Genomic DNA, 19,465 nt, shown 5'->3' with positions numbered 1-19,465 from the left:
AGGCCTCAGTATTATGGCTGTCAGTTAAAAGCTGCTCTTATTGTTGTTTTTTTTTAATTCATCTTTTTTGTTTTAATCTGTTTATCAACTGTGAGCACTCAGGGACTGAAAAGTCCCCTTTGAAATTATAATCTGGCAAGGTTTTTTATTGTCTCTTGAATCTTTTAAATGCATAATCTCCAGTTTAAGATCCCCGTGTAGTTTTAGGATTTCAGTGATAATTAAGTTACCTGAAAATCCGTATTTTTATGCCATCGTGTACATATTTCTGTTAAATCAGAGCTTTTTCTCTGTTCTTCCCCCATTGTTCTTTGTTATTTTTCTCTTTTTAGTTTTCATTATTGCTAATTTTAGATCCCCTTGTAATTTTAAGACATCCTTTGTATCTAATTTGCCCAAAAACCCATGTTTTTTATTTTTTATTCCATCTATGACAGATCATACCTGCTCCTTTTACATAGTTCTCCATAAACTTTACCTCCCCTTCTAAGTCAATTAGTTTACTTTGTTTCTCTTTACTTTGCCCCTTTCCCATTTTGAACTAGATTTAGATCCAGTATGTTTTTTAATACCTGGTGTATTCTAAATACTGGATTTATGTATTTGAAAACAGGATGGTGATCAAGAAGTCAGTTGTGGTAAAATCCACTTCAACCCTGTTCAGGTGGGATTTTCTTGCCTACAAGCATCCACAAAGGCTCACCATTTACTATCTGTTTCCAGTTTATATGAAAAGTAAGGACCTAGTGGTCGTTACGATTCCATTCATTCTTCCACTCGTTTTTCAGTCACACTTTTTACGCGTTTTACTCTTACTTTAATTACTTTCACAAAAATATAACAGAGGACTCCGCCGTCCTGTGTAGAGTTTAATTAGTCTATTTCAACTAAGGGAGTCTACCCTCCTGCGGAATTTAACTGTCTATTTTAGTTCACCTGATAGTGTCTAGAATTGTCAGGGTTTCTCTATACTGTACTATTTTAGGTCATTTGCATTTCATCACTCATTCCTTTTAAATGAAAGACCTACTCACTGGTTCTCTGTGTCCTCGGGAGTACCGTCAGCCGTCAGACCCCAGCCTGTCAGGGAGGGACCAGTCCCGGAAAGGGTATTAGTACTGTGGCCACAGATTTGTCTGGAATCTCACTCACCCACTGGGATCGTCAAGCATCTTGGCATCCGGCTCGAAGGACCATTTATGTTAGGTTTAAACACCAAACACTTTCACAATTCTGCACAAAGAAAGACACAGAGAAGTTAGTTCATTTTAACCTGCAGGTGAGAGTGTCTCAGAGGCTGCTCAATTACAATCCTCCATACCACACTCTGAGACAGCCCCTGCTCTCTCTGCCTTTTATTGATAAGAGAAGAGGCCCTGGTTACAAAATATTCCAAGCACAAAAAGGGAGGGATGCACACTCATAAGATTAGAAACAGCTGCACCGACAGAATGTTCCAGAACATCCTGTCTCTATCTTGCAGCTCTTGTACATATAAGATATAATCACTCTGAACAGCAAGCTTCACTTCTATTAAAGTTAAAACATATATAATCATTAATTAACCCTAACATAACCACTTGTTACTACTATTAAAATATATCACTGCTTTCAACCCGGAATGGGCCAGCATTAGATTCACAGACAGTAAAGACCATTAGTAAATAAAAACACCACTGTACTTATATAAAAAGAATAAACAACAATGTACATGATCTAGTTGTTTTTGATTAAAACAGAAAGGAACCAGTTGTTTCTACCTCTGCTTAAATAACACAGTACATTGGTTATTACAGCCATAATAATGTTATTAATCTATAGCATTTATTTATTTTGATTTTGATTCCTAGGCTCAGGTCAAACTTAGAATAATTGCCAGATAAATGGATTATTAATTTTTAATTGTTGGTGTCAGAATATTTTACCTTTTTGCCATTCTCCTATAAAGCTGATATTAGGTAGTGAATCAATTAGGCTCTCAGCTTGGATTGACAGCCTGCAGTCAACTGCTTAACACACATGCTGCCCTTAACTGTCAACTATGAAGTGTGTTGCTCCTTTAGTTTCCAAGTCGTACTGTCAGTTTATTTCACAACTAAAAATATTTTCAAACATCTAAATTTTGTTTCCTGTAGCCCAGGTGCAGGAATGGGTAGCTGTGCATTACGCTATGCTCTATACAACCACAACAAACTCTGATCACTCCAGCACTTTTTCTGGCATCTCATTAAAATGACCCGGTGGTACCGTATGATGGAAAATGTTTGCGATTTTGAAACCATAACTTTTTAAAACCTTGGTAAACCACATACTAATAAACAACCCATCTCTACTTTCAAGTCTCTGATTATTTATATTTTCCTAAAAATACCTTTTTTTTTTTTGTTTTGGGAGATGAACAGCGCTCTAGAGTTTGCTTTGCCATTCATATAAAAAATTAAGTTTTAATTTCTTATGTTAGGAAATACTTTAATTAAGTGCCACGAAATGGTAGCTTGAGCATATATTCAGTAGATCTGATTAAATTACAGGTCCTTCTCAAAATATTAGCATATTGTGATAAAGTTCATCATTTTCCATAATGTAATGATGAAAATTTAACATTCATATATTTTAGATTCATTGCACACTAACTGAAATATTTCAGGTCTTTTATTGTCTTAATACAGATGATTTTGGCATACAGCTCATGAAAACCCAAAATTCCTATCTCACAAAATTAGCATATCATTAAAAGGGTCTCTAAACAAACTATGAACCTAATCATCCGAATCAACGAGTTAACTCTAAACACCTGCAAAAGATTCTGAGTCTGGAGTAGAAACATCCAGAGCCACCGTGCACAGGCGTGTGCAGGAAATGGGCTACAGGTGCCGCATTCCCCAGGTCAAGCCACTTTTGAACCAGAAACAGCAGCAGAAGTGCCTGACCTGGGCTACAGAGAAGCAGCACTGGACTGTTGCTCAGTGGTCCAAAGTACGTTTTTCAGATGAAAGCAAATTCTGCATGTCATTTGGAAATCAAGGTGCCAGAGTCTGGAGGAAGACTGGGGAGAAGGAAATGCCAAAATGCCAGAAGTCCAGTGTCAAGAACCCACAGTCAGTGATGGTCTGGGGTGCCGTGTCAGCTGCTGGTGTTGGTCCACTGTGTTTTATCAAGGGCAGGGTCAATGCAGCTAGCTATCAGGAGATTTTGGAGCACTTCATGCTTCCATCTGCTGAAAAGCTTTATGGAGATGAAGATTTCATTTTTCAGCACGACCTGGCACCTGCTCACAGTGCCAAAACCACTGGTAAATGGTTTACTGACCATGGTATCACTGTGTTCAATTGGCCTGCCAACTCTCCTGACCTGAACCCCATAGAGAATCTGTGGGATATTGTGAAGAGAACGTTGAGAGACTCAAGACCCAACACTCTGGATGAGCTAAAGGCCGCTATCGAAGCATCCTGGGCCTCCATAAGACCTCAGCAGTGCCACAGGCTGATTGCCTCCATGCCACGCCGCATTGAAGCAGTCATTTCTGCCAAAGGATTCCCGACCAAGTATTGAGTGCATAACTGTACATGATTATTTGAAGGTTGACGTTTTTTTGTATTAAAAACACGTTTCTTTTATTGGTCGGATGAAATATGCTAATTTTGTGAGATAGGACTTTTGGGTTTTCATGAGCTGTATGCCAAAATCATCCGTATTAAGACAATAAAAGACCTGAAATATTTCAGTTAGTGTGCAATGAATCTAAAATATATGAATGTTAAATTTTCATCATGACATTATGGAAAATAATGAACTTTATCACAATATGCTAATATTTTGAGAAGGACCTGTATGTGTTATGCAAAACTATGGAGCTGTACTGTGCAGAAGTCAAGAGACATCCCTTATTTATTTCTCTTGTGATAATTTAGAATGGTCCTGAGCAATATTTATTTGGACTTTTCTGAATGTTTTTTCTTGTGTGAAACAGCAGTTGAAGTCCAAAGAATACATTTGAAAATCATTTAGAACATCTCAGGAAGTATAGAAGAAGATTAAAAGATTACTAGGAAAAATTGGCCCCTCAAAGCGAAGTTCATGGTGTAACAACCGTAGCTGTCTGCTGAATGTGCTGTTTTTACTGCTTTATAGCCTACTCCACTGGGACAAAAGAAATACAGAGATCTTCAAGACTAACCACGGATTCTTAATTGGATTGAGGTCTGGACTTTGACTAGGCCATTGCAACATATTTAAATGATTCCCCTTACACCATTCAAGTTTTTAAGAGGAAACAATGATTTGGGTCATTGTCCTGCTAGAAGGTGAACCTCTGTCCCAGTCTCAAATCACAGGCAGGCAGACACAGGTTTTGCACAGGTTTAACATTCTTGTATTTTGCACCATCCATCTTTCCCTCAACTTTGCCCAGTTCCCCAGTCCATGCTGCTGAAAATCATTGCCACAGCATGACACTGCCATCACCATGTTTCACACTGGGGATGGCATTCATGCGGTGATGATATGTGTTGGGTTTCCGCCAGACATAGCATTTTCCTTCGTTGCCGTAAAGTTAAATTTTAGTCACATTTGACCAGAGTACCTTTCTCCATACATTTGGCAAGTTGCCCACATGCCTTTTGACAAATTCAAAACATATGTAATGTTTTTTTTCTGGCCACTCTTCCATAAAGCCCAAATCTATGGAGTGTACGGCTTATTGTGGTCCTGTGGACAGATACTACAGTTTCTGCTTTGGAACTCTGCAGCTCCTTCAGGGTTACCTTTGGTCTCTGTGCTGCCTCTCTGATTAATGCCCTCCTAGCCCAGTCTGTAAGTTTTTTGGGTGGCCTTCTCTTGGCAGGTTTGCTGTGGTACCATGTGCTTTCCATTTAAAGATGATGGATTTGATGGTACTCTGGGGGAACATCAAAGATTTGGCTATTTTTTCATAACCCCACCCTGACTTGTACTTCTTTGTCAACAACTTTGTCCCTGGCTTGTTTGAATAAATTATGTCATTTTATAAAGTATGTGACTTTTAAAGGTAATTGAACCAGAAGTTTTTAGGGGCTTCATAGCAAATGGGGTGGATACATATGCACGTGACAATTTTCAGTTTTTCTATTTCTAAATTATAGGTTTTTTGTATATTTTCTAATTGCACTTCACCAACTTGGGCTATTTTGTGCAGATCTTTCATATAAAATAAGATTAAAAAAAATTTCAATTGCAAGTTGGATTGTAACAAAATAGAAAAAGGGTGAGGGGGTGTTAGATAAGGAGACTTTGCCCTCCTTATCTAAGCCATAACATATTAGGAGTATTTGGATACTAGATAGATGGAATACACTCCTAAGGGCTTGAACAAACAAAAAGACTGTGAATCTGGAGATCTGTCCATTTAAACCAGACATCCACCACATGTGAGGACAGACTTAAAGGTGAATGGCTGACTAATACACAGCCAGAGGACTGCTAATGGCAACCTGCTTTGTTACTCCAGTCACACAAGTCCCACTGAAGCAGTCAATTCTGAACCATGCATCAAAATGATTAATTTCACCCAAATGAGCACAAGCTAACCTTGACTGAGAGCATGTGTTGGCCACAGCTGCTGGTACAAAACCTTATATATGCTGGAAGTTAAAGAAAAACGTAATGATAAAAGTTAATGAGCTCAGAAGGCAGACTGCATAAACTTTCTTCTGAAGTTACAGTACAATTCCACTCTGAGCCTTTTGAGGGGTAAAATTACAAACATTCACGCGTTATAAACCTGATTAAAACTGCAGATGATTTATAAATCCCTGCAGCTTTTCTGCCTGAGTGTTGATTTATGCTGCCAAAGTCCCGATGCAGGGATAGAAGTTCGGAAGCAAGGGGATGATTGAAGACGTTAACTCACATCTAAGCAGAGGGTTTAACAAGATAAAGCTCCAATGCAGCCAGAGTGAGGAGAACAATGAGCATCGCATGGAAATCCACCAAAATCTAAGAGTTATGAGCTGCATTGAGCATCTGATGGTTTCAAAGTAGTAAACAAATACAAAATATTCCATATCCAGAGTAATTAGCATTATTAGCCACAAAACCACCAAAATATTTATTTAACATAAAATTGCATTATTTGTTTTTGAGGGAGATGAGACAGTACGAATTAGCAATTTAAAGTGTTGGCTTTCAATACATTATTTTTAGATTTGTTATAGGGAAAATTGAATTTTATCAAATCGGAAAATTTATAATATATTATAAATGCCAGCTATGGGAAATGGTAATCAGGTGTATTAATGTATATGGGTAGAATGGTCAAAATGGCTACAGGGTCCCATCGAAAACTTACAGCACTTCAACATATTGGTCTACTGAGATTAAACTCTACTAAGGCCAAGGTAAACTGTCACAGTACACCATTTGCTTCCATTTATACAGCTACATAAGGGTGAAAGAAACATTTTCGAAGATATGTCCAGCGTTTACTGTATTTGAAAAGCAATGAACTTTAAGTGTCTGATTATTTTACATATAGAGTTAAGTCGTTGGTGTAGCTGTTAAGCGACAATGAAGCAAGAAGTTCCCTGACCGGGCATCGAACACGAGCCGCGGAGGTGAGAGCGTCAAATCCTAACCACTAGACTACCAGGGACAGCTAAAAGTAGGGAGGGCGGAGCATATAAACAGATCCACTTATCACATTGAAACAATAAGTGTGCATTTCTCCCACACTCCCAGAGGTTCGCCTGTGTAGTTTCTTTACGTTTAATTGTGAAAACATTTTGGCAGATTGTCCCTTAATGCCCGGTCAGGAAGGTCTGCTGCAGCTGGCCTATAATATCCCTCCAAACTGGGCCTCCTGACTCCCCGCATTGAAAGCCTTGAACCACGCTGGACATTAGGCCGCATTAGGTCGCGTAAGAAAGCTGGTTTATGGAAGAGCAGCTGAGAGGAATTCCTTCTCGCTTTAATTGCTTTAGAAACGGTTCCCACAAAGAGACACTGCCCAGATTTACCTCCAGTTTAAGTTCTTATTTCTATCGGTTCACAAGTTAATCCGATTTTTTCCCCTTTAGGCCCAAATGCACGGCAGCTATACAGACAACAAGAAGGGAGAAGAACAGATCAGGTCGGAAAGGAGGAAAATGGGAAGAGAAAATGTGTTTAAATAATTATTATTTGTTAGTTTTTTTTTTTTTTTTAGGTGTTTTTATAAAAATAAAATAACATTTTGGGATTGATAACCACTTGTTGCAACAGTCATCTTTAAAAACTATATTTTCATGACGTGGTGAAAAGCCTATCATCATCAACAAACAAACAAATAAAATACAGTAAAACTTTAATTGAGCTGAGCCACAGGAGAATAATTTCCTTTCACACACAGCATTTTCAGGAGACTAAGATTTTGGGATTGAACGTCTAACCTCAGCCTCCCGTCTCTCTCCACCTGCCTCCATCTCTCTAAATTCAGTACAAATATGCAGGCTTTACATTAAATGGCTACTTTCGCTGCCCTTAATTCCAGCCCAAACGGTTTTTCTTCGTAAGAAAAAGAATCTTTTCTAAAAGAAAAGAAAAAAAAAAAACGAAGAAGAGGAGGGGGGGGGGCATTATTGTTTTAATCCTCTTACCAGCAGTCACTTTAAGACATTTTTTGGAGGAGTGAAATGGCGTCTTGTCTACCCAATCCTAACCCAAATCCCTCCGGGGCCGGGGAGCTGCTGAAGGTACAGCAGCAGCCCGGGCTGCATCTCTCCATCTCAGCTGCATTCCCACCTGGCTGCGCGGAAGCTGCAAAGCAAACTTAAAAATCAGGGAATTAACCCGAAAGTGGCCGCGCTGCACGCCCTGCAAGCGCTCATAAAGGCCGAATCTGAGCCTAATATTTGCATATCATTTAATTACCACGCGTGTGACGGATCTTTTTCCGCATTCAAACATTTCATACTAACTAAAATAAGACGCAGCTGCTCCATCTTATAACTTCACATTAGATATTTGATGGTGTTATTGGACCCTAAAACTGGTCTAAAACGTATTACATAATACGAGTTAATTGGTAATTGTTTTTCGATTTAAAGGAGCATAATACAGCAACTTGCATATTTCTGTTCAATATTAGAAATGGAACATGAATTACAGCGGACGTTTACAGCAGCTTGTACGTTGCTCAGTTTTATATTATTACTGTTGTATTGTTGACAGTTTTACCGAACTAATGCTCTACCATCGTTAATAGTTTAAAACCACAATTTTACTGTAAAACTCTATTACGGGAGCTAAAAAGCAACAGAATTTAGGATAAAGGTAACAGCGAGATTGAAAAATATCAGTTCGACTCTTGTTTTTACACAAAACCGTCACATATTACCAGCAAGTCATGTAAATATTTATTTATGTATTGATTTATTTATCGGTTTAGGCATCCTTAGTGAAATTGATCATGTAAAAGTTGTTCGCATCTCCAAAAGCTGTGCATATATTCATCACAGCAGGAGGATAATAAAAAAGATAGTTTTATATAATCTGTGTATTTATCTGTATAATCAGCTAAGATGATTTTAAACTGAGGGTCCCACGGACAGGGAGGTGCATGCTTTGGTCGGATAAATAGGAGGAAAGTGACGTGATTGGCGCATCAGTCGAAGCGTCCCCGGTGACCCCATGCAGCGCTTTAAAAGCCCGTAGATGGCAGCGCTGCATCCTCCCCATACCCACAGCACAGAGAGGGCGGACCGCGGAGCGAAACGCATGCAGCGGACTATCCTGAAAACATCAAACCGAACGAAAACAGGAGTGAAGAAAATGAAAGGGCGGCTGCTGAACTTTGGGACAAAGTAGTTTGATAAGCGAATATTTATTCTGGCGGAGAAATCTACAAACTTTCCCGAGAAAAGAGGTAAGTTGCTGAATCAAAGTCGAAGCTCTGAGTTGGTATTTTTGCAGAATTTGTGCGAAGTAGATCATTTAAACCTTTAAAACATTGCTCTTGTCGAGCTATTTTATTTATAAGGAAGAAAATAAAATCCTAAAAAAAATTAGGTTAATTGACAGATTTTAATAATGTTTTAATGTTATCCGGCTACAGCTGCAACTTACACCAAACTCTTAAAATTATTTTTATCAGTTTTTAGGCAGATTTATTGCCTGTTTTTCTTAAATCCCCCTATAATTTCAGCCCGACATCCGCAGCTTTTTGAGGTTAATAACGATGCTGAATTGACGCCTGCACGCTGAGCTCCGGCCCCGAGGCTGTCCTTTACTAAATGCGGCATAACTCATAAATCCACGGTAATAAGCATAATTATAGGCTTTAATCAGAGCCAGAGGCTTCGTGACATTGTCCTGAAAGAAGAGCATTAAGTTACATTTTACACCGCAGATTGGAAGAAAATTAACCTGATTACACAGCTCAAGGCGGATGAATTGTTTTACATGCCCTAAAGCATGTGCTTACAACAAAATAGAAAATAGAATCGAATAATATATATATATATATATATATATATATATATATATATATATATATATATATATATATATATAATGTTTTTTTGCATTAGTTCAATATTTTCTTAAAAATCACACAGTCCCACAACGCGCGCACATGGTGGCCCACCTTTCACGCGTCAGGGCTGGTGATAAATTAATAGCCTTGTAAAGTAGAAACCTATTTGCAGACGCATTAGAAAAGGGAGCCCAATGGGGAATCCTGTGCATAATTCTCTGCCGACCCGTCACGGTTTTCCCCGTCAGCCTGCAGGCGTCTGAAACTGACCTGGGAACCCGCCATAGATTGTGATAAACGCCGTCTCCCAGGCTATACTGTCCGGGAGCGAAGGAGGAAAATAATGTATATTGTTCTTGCACCTTATGTCATGTACTGCCTGCGTAGGTTTGATCGACAGCAAGTTCACACAATATTTTTATCACAACATTTTCACACTTAAAAACTTCAATAATTAACTTCGAGTGACAAAAAAAAAAAAAAAATGTTGTTTAGATGAACTTTAACTAGGCTATTCGGCTATTTTAGAACCTTGACTGTATTATTATTATAATTACTATGATTTAATCAGACTTAAAACTGAACATTGTATTTGAATATTTTACTTGTTGGTTTTTTTTATCTTTATCTGAAATTGCAGATTAAATGTAACAATATATTGTCTCCTATCCATATTTTAAACATCTGACCTTATAAATTTGTTGTTTAAAAGCAGTAGAATATGTTTAGGTTTTGGGATCTAGATCATTTTGGTTTTCAGTTGAACATTTCAAGCATTTTTACTGATTAAATAAATAAAACAAACTTCCTTTGAAAATATTTTTAACGGATATTAAAGGATAAGCAGATGTAGAGAATGCATTTAGGGTCTATTTAAACTCTTCAGAGATCATCTTTCGCTCATACGGTCTGACCAACCAAGAAGCGCCTCCATTTAACTTGTTGCCAGTTTAATTTGTTCGGTTTTATGATTTACAAAAAAAAAAAAATGTTTTGAATGTAAAATGTTTTAACTGAAACATTTGCTCAGTGAAAAAGGCCAATAACAGAAGCTTGTCCTCTGCAGAAATCTGGTCGACCATGCAGCACTACGGGGTGAACGGCTACTCTCTGCACGCCATGAATTCCCTGAGCGCCATGTACAACCTTCACCAACAGGCGGCGCAGCAAGCGCAGCATGCACCTGACTACAGGCCCTCAGTGCATGCGCTAACACTTGCAGAGAGACTAGCAGGTAAGCATCAGTTGCATTTTCCCCTAAAATTTCTTACACTCAATATCTTTGCCACATCCATGGTTTGTTTCAGCAACACAAGACCTAAAACGTGTTTTTTCCACATCAGGAGCCCACCTTTCCCCCTTCTGTGTCCCTTGAATTAAACTGGTCATGTTTCTTCTTTCTCAACGGTTGTACATTTCAAGACATAATTCTTGAGGCCCGCTATGGCTCCCAACACAGAAAGCAGCGACGCAGTCGCACAGCCTTTACTGCTCAGCAGCTGGAGGCTCTGGAGAAAACCTTCCAGAAGACCCACTACCCTGATGTGGTGATGCGGGAGCGGCTGGCCATGTGCACCAACCTGCCTGAGGCCCGTGTGCAGGTAAAAACATGATGGGCATGAAGACATAAAAATATATCGATTTAGTTTTGGTAGTCTAATTTGTCCATCTATTTGCCAGGTCTGGTTTAAGAACCGTCGGGCCAAATTTCGTAAGAAGCAGCGCAGCCTCCAAAAGGAGCAGCTACAGAAGCAGAAGGAAGCATCAGGAGCTGCTGATGGCTCAGCAGAAGACTCTAAAACAGACCTCATAACAACTTCTAATCCCACCACCACTGTGGTTCCTGAGGTGCGCACTCCTCCTCCTCCTTCCTCCTCTTCATCCTGTCACTCAGAGTCAGAGCGGCTGGCCGCAGCACGGCCTCAGCCAGGGGAGATGAGCGTGGAAGTCAATGTCACGTCCCCAGAGCCGTCAGACAGCGAGTCAGCAGCTGAAGATAACGCTGAGCGAGAGGAGGATGAAATAAGTGGGGAGTCGAGGGTGAAACTCAGGGAAGAGGTGCAAGAAGATGGGTCCGTCCAAGGGGGAAGACGCTCTCCGTCCTGCAAAAGACTCAGCCCCACGTCAGGTACAAATATCAATTTAAATTCAGATTCTGGTTTTAATTTAAACTGCATTGAGTTTGAAAACATCTTGAAGTTCCTGTTCTGTTTCTTTTTTTCAGACTCTCCATTAAGCTCCCCGGCCCTGCCGTCTTCCAGCAGTGTAACCAGCGGGTTGGTTCAGAGCAACTCCTACGCCTCGTCTCCCCTCAGCCTCTTTCGACTGCAGGAGCAATTTCGGCAGCACATGGCAGCCACAAACAACCTCGTACACTACCCATCCTTTGACATGAGTGCATCATCCTCCCTGCCCTACCTGGGTATGAATGTCAACATGCCCTCCCCACTGGGCTCCCTGCCCTGCCAGTCCTACTACCAGACCCTATCACAGGCCCAACAGGTGTGGAACAGCCCGCTGCTGCAGGCGGCACCAGGCAGCCTCCCGGGAAGCCTTAACAGCAAGACTACAAGCATTGAGAACCTACGGCTGAGGGCCAAGCAACACGCAGCCTCACTGGGACTAGACACGCTTCCCAACTAAAGCCCCTGGCAGCATTTCAGGCCGAAAATCCAAGTTTCTTCTCAGCCTCTCAAAACAACTTTATGTATGCGTGCAGATTTCCAGCAGAAACCCAAGAACGAATCAGTGTTATCTAAAATGTGACCACAAGATGTTTTGCTGATGAAGTGTTTAATGTCCATCCAAATTTTCTAATTAAAATCCACTGAACTGCTAAGAATGTTTAATTTGCATTGTGAAAACAAGAGTTCAGTGGTAAACTGGAGAAAGAAAACAACTTTCAAAGCTTTCACTAAACACACAAACTGAGCTAAAGCATGCACTTTGGAGGAGCTACCTCAATATGGATTGTCAACACACACTTTCCCATTGCCATGTTATTATCATCACAGCCTTGCACCTCTAAGACAAGAAGAAAACACCTTCCGGTTGGACTTAAGGGATAACAACCATAACCATCCTGTCTTGAATGCAGTTGCGACTAAAGAGTTTGTTCATCATTGGATGTTACTTAAATTAACTCTAAAAGGCCAACAGTATCAGTTGCTGCCCACTATGATTAAGTCAGGGCTAAAAGGTTCATCTGAGATTTTAAATATTCTGTAACCCTACAAGATCCATTGAACATAACATGTACATGCATGAGATCATTTAAAGCATGGCTTATACAGCCACCCAACACAACTATCATGGGAGCAGAAAAAGACCTGATACCACAACTACAAGTCTAACCACTCTCAAAGACCTTCTTGTCTGAACGTATTATTCCCAGCTTGGACTAAATGGAGTGCTGTATATATCCCCCAATGCTCACCCCCATCAAATTGGTTTCAAAGCAACCCCAAGTCAACTTTTGTGCAAAGGGTTTAAGATGAAAAAAAAATCTATTTATTTCCCAAATATGACCTCGAGCGACATGTCTGACCGCTGAAATGGGGAAAAGAAACTGCAATTGCCAACATCTTTGTGCTTGCCAATTGCTTCAGCAGAAAGAAGCACAAGCTAAATCACTGTATTATATATCACTGTAGATTACAGACATGTACTTGTCAATTGGTTGAAAAATGAGTAATTTATCTGTTCAATGCAAGAGAATAAATTGTAAATGAAGTGTTCACTGTGTCATTGCTTGGAACTTTGTGTTTGGATGCATTTAAATTTTCTAAACTCTATCGGAGCCTTTAAAAACCAGTTGAGGCATCATCAGACAGATAAAAACCTAACAACACAAGCATTTCTTCAACATTTTGGTCTTTGAAGATAAAACAATCTAAGCTTTCATTAATTTCTGATTCTTTGAATTCTTCTGTTCTGTTTGTTAAAAAAATTACTATGTGCAACAACGATTTATCATAGAGAAGCACCAAAAGAGCAGTTTTGGTGATTCAGTTAGCGCTGTTTTTTGCAGCAAGAAAGTCTTTGGTTTGAATCCCAGCCAGGGTCTCACTGCAATGAGGTTGTGGATCCTCTCTGGATGCTTCTGTTCCCAGTACAAAACATGAATGTTAGTTCAACTGGATTCACTAAATGTCCCTTAGCAGTGTATGTGTGCGTGGTAGTTTGTCTTGTATTTCCTGTTGCCCCAGCGATAGATGGGTAACCTGAACACTTGAGATAGACACCAACCACACTGCAACCCTTACCAGGAACAAGTGGGTACCAGCATTAGATGGATGGATGCACCAACAGATTGGCAGGGGACCGGAATTACCTGATTCAAGCCTGACTGGTCGGAAACCCATTAATCCAATCCTTTTCCAAACAGTAAACCCTACCATACATTAGCGCTACTGAGTTGTGCTGACAACAACACACTTCGGGGCAGATGATTATACAGGGTGAAGAAGTTTTCTGTATCATGAGCCTAAAATGATGTTAGACTACAACAAGATGTAATAAGCAACAATATGTTTAGACATGTGTGTGGTTGATTCAGGCTGGGTGAGAGCGAGAGAGAGCAAGACTTTCAGAAAATAGAAGAAAGGATGAAAGGAGTACAGCAAGGTTGTTCTGTTCTATCATATTTGAGCTTTTAACCTCTGTCATGAAACATGCTGGATTTGGAAAAGCGAGCATCCTGTTGGAAATCTCACAATTAAGTTAATGACTTACATTTTCTACACACGGTAAACATGGAGTCCAATTTTTACAGCTAGTTAAAGGGTTAGTTTTTTTTTAAAACGAGGTTCTGTGAGGTTCTGATAAGTTATTGGTAAAAATTCCCTTAGAGGAAATATGTCAGATCACTGTTAGCTTTTTGAAAAGTAAATAAGTCCTTGGGCCACGTTTCCTATCTCTTAAAGTTGACTTCTGTGGCCTAAAACAACTCATACTGAAAATATTCATACCAGTTGCGATGTTAGTATAAATTAACTTTCTACAATTTCACAAGAGGCTGTTGTTATGTTTGGTGCTGTTTTGTTTTACTAGATGAAGCTACCTTGGGCGATCCTGCCAGCTGTTTCAATCCACAAGATCAGTCGTGACTCCTCCAGCTCCCCAAACAGTGGAGAAAACTTTTGAACTTGGTTTCAGTTGTGCCGCAGCATTGAAGATGTTATGTTCCAGTAATGTCCAGGTTATGTAGCTGTTTAAAATAAATCCCAAAAGACTCACGATCAGCTGATCCACCAAATCAGCTGATGAGGTGGATTATTGCAGCACAAGCTGGGTTAACTTTTTAGCTTCCGCCACTCCGAGGATCATTTAACCTTTCCAACAAGCTCACGGTGATACGACATATTTCTGCTACAAGTAAAGAAAATATTACAGATATCAACTTTAAATAACCTCACTTACGAGAATACAAACGAACTCTTTAAGTTAACAATGCAAATCACTCGTAAGAAGCTCAATGCATTTTAGAATGTTAAGTCTGTATTGATTTTGTCTTTGTTTTACAATAGTAAAATTCTGTTTAGCAAATACTGCTCTCTCAGACAAACTGTGAGACATTGCCCTGCCCAGAACATAAATAATGCACGACCACTCATGGCAGAAAGGCCGTAAAGAAATTTCAGTTGTTTTTTTTTATAACTTCCAGTTTATCTCAAGTTTAAAAGATGGAAACAAAATGAGGAAAATCTTAGATAAGATTCAACAGAATCAACTTGTAATTTGCAAGTCAGTCAAAAAGACACTAAACAGTTCTGATTTCAGACCTTTTGTGATGCAAATCTAATTTAGGTACAGATGTTCCACTGGAGACACCTTGATGATCCATAAATAATTTGGACACAGGGGGTCTACCATCCTCGGCAATAGGGTTTACACACCACATAGGGGAGAAGCTGCCACTTGTTCACCCAGAGCAGAAGAACTAATCCTACATGAAATGACTGAAGCAAAGTGTCAGGCTCTAAAGAGTCTCCAATCCACCCGCCTACTCCTCACACGCCGCCCTGCCGTCCTCCCCCATCCTGTCAGCCGAGGTTTGGCTGCACCAAAACAGAATGCCTCACCATAAGAAGATTACCTTTGGTTGGGATATCGATGTATTAAGTAAGAATAGAAAGAGATAAAATAGCACTGAAAAGGGTTCTGGATTCAGCAAAGTTTAGACACCTGTTTTCTTTTCCTTCTCCATTCAGCTTCATGTCTATAAAATGCTTGTCAAATTGAGAAGAGAATATAAGAGTTAAAATGAAGCATGAAACTTTATTTTAAGGTGCACTGATAATTCTTATCTAGAACGGGGTGGGTATTCTTAGACATGCTCCTTAAATGTGTGGTCAACTTGTTGTGATTATGTGGGTTTTCTGTGTGCTTGTGAGACTCATGTGGCTGTGAGGTAACAGGAATGGTCTGTGAGTGTGTCTATGGCAGCTAAGCCGCTGAAGGTTTCCAGGAGCTCTTTGATGTGTATCTGGGCAATGCGCTATTAGAGGGATTTTCCTAGTTGACAGCTCAGAGAATGTGTGGAGGAATTGCGATGCCAGCAGGCTAAAAGAATGCTGGAAAAAGGATTAGGATCATATTCTGGCAGCTCCTGTCACTTCATCAATGGGCTAAGGTTTCCTCAGTGACAACCCTCCTTCTCTGCCCGGTTAAAACCTTTAGTGGGACCATAAAAAAGGGGTGAGAGAGGGGAAAAAACAATGATTGAATGGTGTGCTATGATTTCTGTGCAGCTTTGTGTGGGGAGGTCTAAGAGAGGACTGTGCCGATATGCAAAGAGGGTTTGGATGGGAGGAACAAGAGGAGAAAGACGAGGGGCCTTCAGGAGGCGGGGTAGAGGGTGACTAGTCCAATTTTTTTTTTTTGGAAGTTAAACATTCAAATCTAAAAAGAAGAGGATGTGGAGTTTTTTTTACATTATTTTTACACCGAAGCTGACGGACAGCGACAACCAACAGGGGACGACAGCAGCAGCAGGTGGGAAGGAAGAAAGCTGTTTCTTCTGAATCCACTCCGGATAAGCTCCGGCTGTCGGAACAAATTTGTGAGAAGGTTTCATAAACACTTGTAGACTCATCTAACTCTTTCATAACTTCTGTGATCCAGGTTGTTTTACTGAAGCCCAAATTATCTGAATTTTGTTCATTTTGAAAAAAGAACAAATAGATTAAAAATTTTTGGGGAGACGGGGGCTGGGGGTGGATGGGCAAAAGTTTGGCATACAGTACTTAGATGTTTATATTGTTATCAAAAAAATTTATAAAAGTACATTTTTCATTTCCTGTTCCTTGTTATATATTGTAGTTTATATTCAGTTCATGCCTCAAACCCAATTGTTCGACAGCTAATTAAGAAAATAAATATTTTTGAAACAATTTAAAAGACTTCCTTCAAAACGTGATCTAGAGAAAGTCAAAAATAAAAAAACTTAAAAAAGAGTTAGTAACTCTTCTCTTTTGTCGCAAAAAGCAAGTATAGGTGAAAAAAATTTAATCACAACTCTCTAAATAAAAGTTAGGATGATTGGTGTAACGATCAATTAAACAAAGAGTAAGTGCTCAAATGTATTTATGAAAGTTTAATCAAACACCATTCAAGATATTAAAAGAAAACTCAAAAGTTTTGGTTTTAAAGGATATAGATTTCATTTAAGTTTGTTGATATGGTAGTATGACTAAAACAATTAATAGGAAAACATTTACTCTGCTGTAGGTTTTTTTTACACACATAAATAATATTTATATGGTTACTCAACAGGTTCTTTTGACACTTTTATATTTAACAGTGGTTTGACTGCTTTCACCAGTGAGAGGTCCTTGATAAATACAACAGTTTTTTGGGGTATGTCTAAAATAACTTGTAGAGATGGAATATTTTTGCCCATTATTTTTACAATATAGCTTAAGTACAGATTTGATGGATAGTGTCTGAACAGCAAAGTTCAAGTCCTGCCACAGATTCTCAACTGGACTTAGCTCTGGACTCTGGTGAGGCCATTCTACTACATGGTTATGCTTAAAAATAAACTACTCCATTATGGCTCAGAAAGTATGTTTTAATGCTAGAAAGTAAACCCCCTCCCCAGTCTTTAGTCATTTGCAGCCTCTAACAGGTTTTCCTCTGGGATTGTTCTATATGTAGCTGCCTCCATTTTCCCATCAACTCTAGCAAGTTTTTCTGTCCCTGCTGAAGAAAAGCCTCCCCACAGAATGATGCTGCCATCACCATGTTGCAAAGAAAACGTTTTATGACTTTCTTTCAACAGTGGCTTTCTTCTTGCCATTCAAGCGTAAAGGCAGTTTTCTGAGCACATTCCTATTTGCTCTTATCTCAACTGTTTCTCCTACCTGATTGCTTGCCTTATTAATGCTTTTCTTGCCCTATTTTTTTCATTTTCAGATCATGGCTTAAACAGTGATTTAGTTTCTTATCTTAGAAACATATTTTCTTGAAATAAAAATAGAGCTTAAATTATTGTTCAATCCCACCATTCTCCTTTAAAAATGTACTTTATAATAAAAAATTTCCAAACCTTCGCAGAAACCATGTTAAATGATATTTTCCATGTACTCTGTATACTTCAAACTTCATGATACATGTTATCAGACAGGTGTTACGTTTATAAAATCTAGAAACAAACACCTATAGTGTCAGAATTAAGATGCTGCAAAACGGAAATGTACCCCAGCGCAACGTTTGGAAGCAATGCCCCCTCCATCACACTTTAACTACTGTTGACAGTATATATACATTTTAAAGGAGGGATTGTCTGTGTGTCATCACACATTGCATGCACATTATGAATTCTGATCTCTGCAAAGGTTTTAGGTATTTTGATATTAACCACCAACCCCCCCCAACCCCCACCCCCAGAGGAAAGTTAGGTCTGAGGTTGGTTTGGTTAGCAGCTGCTATTGACTGACCTCGTACGGTGGTCTCTGCCACCCATCTTGGCCCAAGCAGCACCAACCCAGCAAATTGTAACTCCACACTTTGCTCGCCCATGTGAAACAATACTTTCACAATACCACAGGAGTTTGATTGTTGCGGACAAGTTATATAATGCCGGGAATTACAGACTAACATGCAAATGCTAAATCCTCCTTTTTTTCTCCTGAGAAGTGGATGAGATGGACTATATCTGCAGGCTCTACTTCGGCTCCTCAGCTTTGTGCCAGAGACGGTCTCCTTTCTCCCCCCTCCAACTGGGGTGATAATCCTGACACGCACTGTCTGCATTTTTACTGTATGTGTTTAAGCGCATTTGCAGAGTATTTATCTCTCCAATGTAAACCAATTTGGTTCTAAGGGCCCCGGGCCAAGCGCGGTGCCGGAGGCAAGAAAGGAAAACCCAAACCTAGCAAGATGTGCAGAGGAGGGAGGACGCCGGAGTTGAAGAGGAATGCGGGGGTTGGTGAACAACTGAATGCAGCAGAAAAGCTGGAAAGCGGAACCGCATGGGAGAAAAGAATGCACCTTGTCCAAAGGGTAAGCTTTTGAAACTTGGGATAGGGGCCTTGAAAAGCCGATAGAGCATGGATCACTGAATTGTTGAGTCACAGAATCTGAAAAAATCATACGGAGCTCCACTTAATCCTGTCATAGTCAAATCAGTGGCCACACTTCTAGGAACCCAACCCCATCTGAAGAAATCTGGAGCCTGCTGTATTGACAGGGCTGCTGTTTGATACCGCCTGTACACCTGTATCAGCTCTCTGTTAATCTGCCTTCTCCTCCTCTGTCTGCTCCTCCACAGCACATTGCCTCTGCTGGTAATAATGGCTGATGAAATGGTCCAAAGACGAAAAAGCTGCCAATCTCGCAGCTTCTTGATGTCGCCTGTAAGTGGTTCTGGTTGCAGGGTGAACTTGTCACTTTGATCATCTGAAAGGCAGGAGTCTCCCGCTGTGTCTAACATCACGAGCTGCAATTTTACAGAGTCATAAAGACTATTGGGCT

At 39.8% G+C, this 19,465-nt stretch overlaps 1 protein-coding gene across 2 annotated transcripts; it reads left to right on the top strand.

The window, feature by feature from the left end:
• Positions 1-8,660: 8,660 nt before the first annotated feature.
• LOC124874096 (diencephalon/mesencephalon homeobox protein 1-A-like) lies at positions 8,661-13,224 on the top strand. 2 transcript variants are annotated; one of them, XM_047375306.1, is made up of 5 exons: positions 8,661-8,878; positions 10,554-10,720; positions 10,894-11,088; positions 11,168-11,615; positions 11,712-13,224. In XM_047375306.1, the coding sequence occupies exons 2-5, from the start codon at positions 10,568-10,570 to the stop codon at positions 12,128-12,130; spliced, it is 1,215 nt and encodes a 404-aa protein (XP_047231262.1). In that variant the 5' UTR covers positions 8,661-8,878; positions 10,554-10,567; the 3' UTR covers positions 12,131-13,224. The 2 variants fall into 2 exon arrangements, with proteins under 2 accessions (XP_047231262.1, XP_047231263.1); XM_047375307.1 differs by having other exon boundaries at positions 8,665-8,878; positions 10,554-10,721; positions 10,910-11,088.
• The last annotated feature ends 6,241 nt before the right edge of the window (positions 13,225-19,465 follow it).

This window comes from Girardinichthys multiradiatus, chromosome 9 (genome assembly GCF_021462225.1).
Source record: "Girardinichthys multiradiatus isolate DD_20200921_A chromosome 9, DD_fGirMul_XY1, whole genome shotgun sequence".
NCBI lineage: Eukaryota > Metazoa > Chordata > Actinopteri > Cyprinodontiformes > Goodeidae > Girardinichthys > Girardinichthys multiradiatus.
The sequence above is the reverse complement of the archived record's forward strand: the minus strand, read 5'-3'. Positions and strand labels throughout refer to the sequence as shown.

What these genes read in the sequence shown, in the direction of transcription:
- LOC124874096 (XM_047375306.1), top strand. Translation starts at nt 10,568, where the DNA reads ATGCAGCACTACGGGGTGAACGGCTACTCTCTGCACGCCATGAATTCC. An exon ending in TGCCTGAGGCCCGTGTGCAG is followed by an intron (nt 11,089 to 11,167) that starts GTAAAAACATGA and finishes TCTATTTGCCAG; the next exon opens with GTCTGGTTTAAGAACCGTCG. An exon ending in AAGACTCAGCCCCACGTCAG is followed by an intron (nt 11,616 to 11,711) that starts GTACAAATATCA and finishes TCTTTTTTTCAG; the next exon opens with ACTCTCCATTAAGCTCCCCG.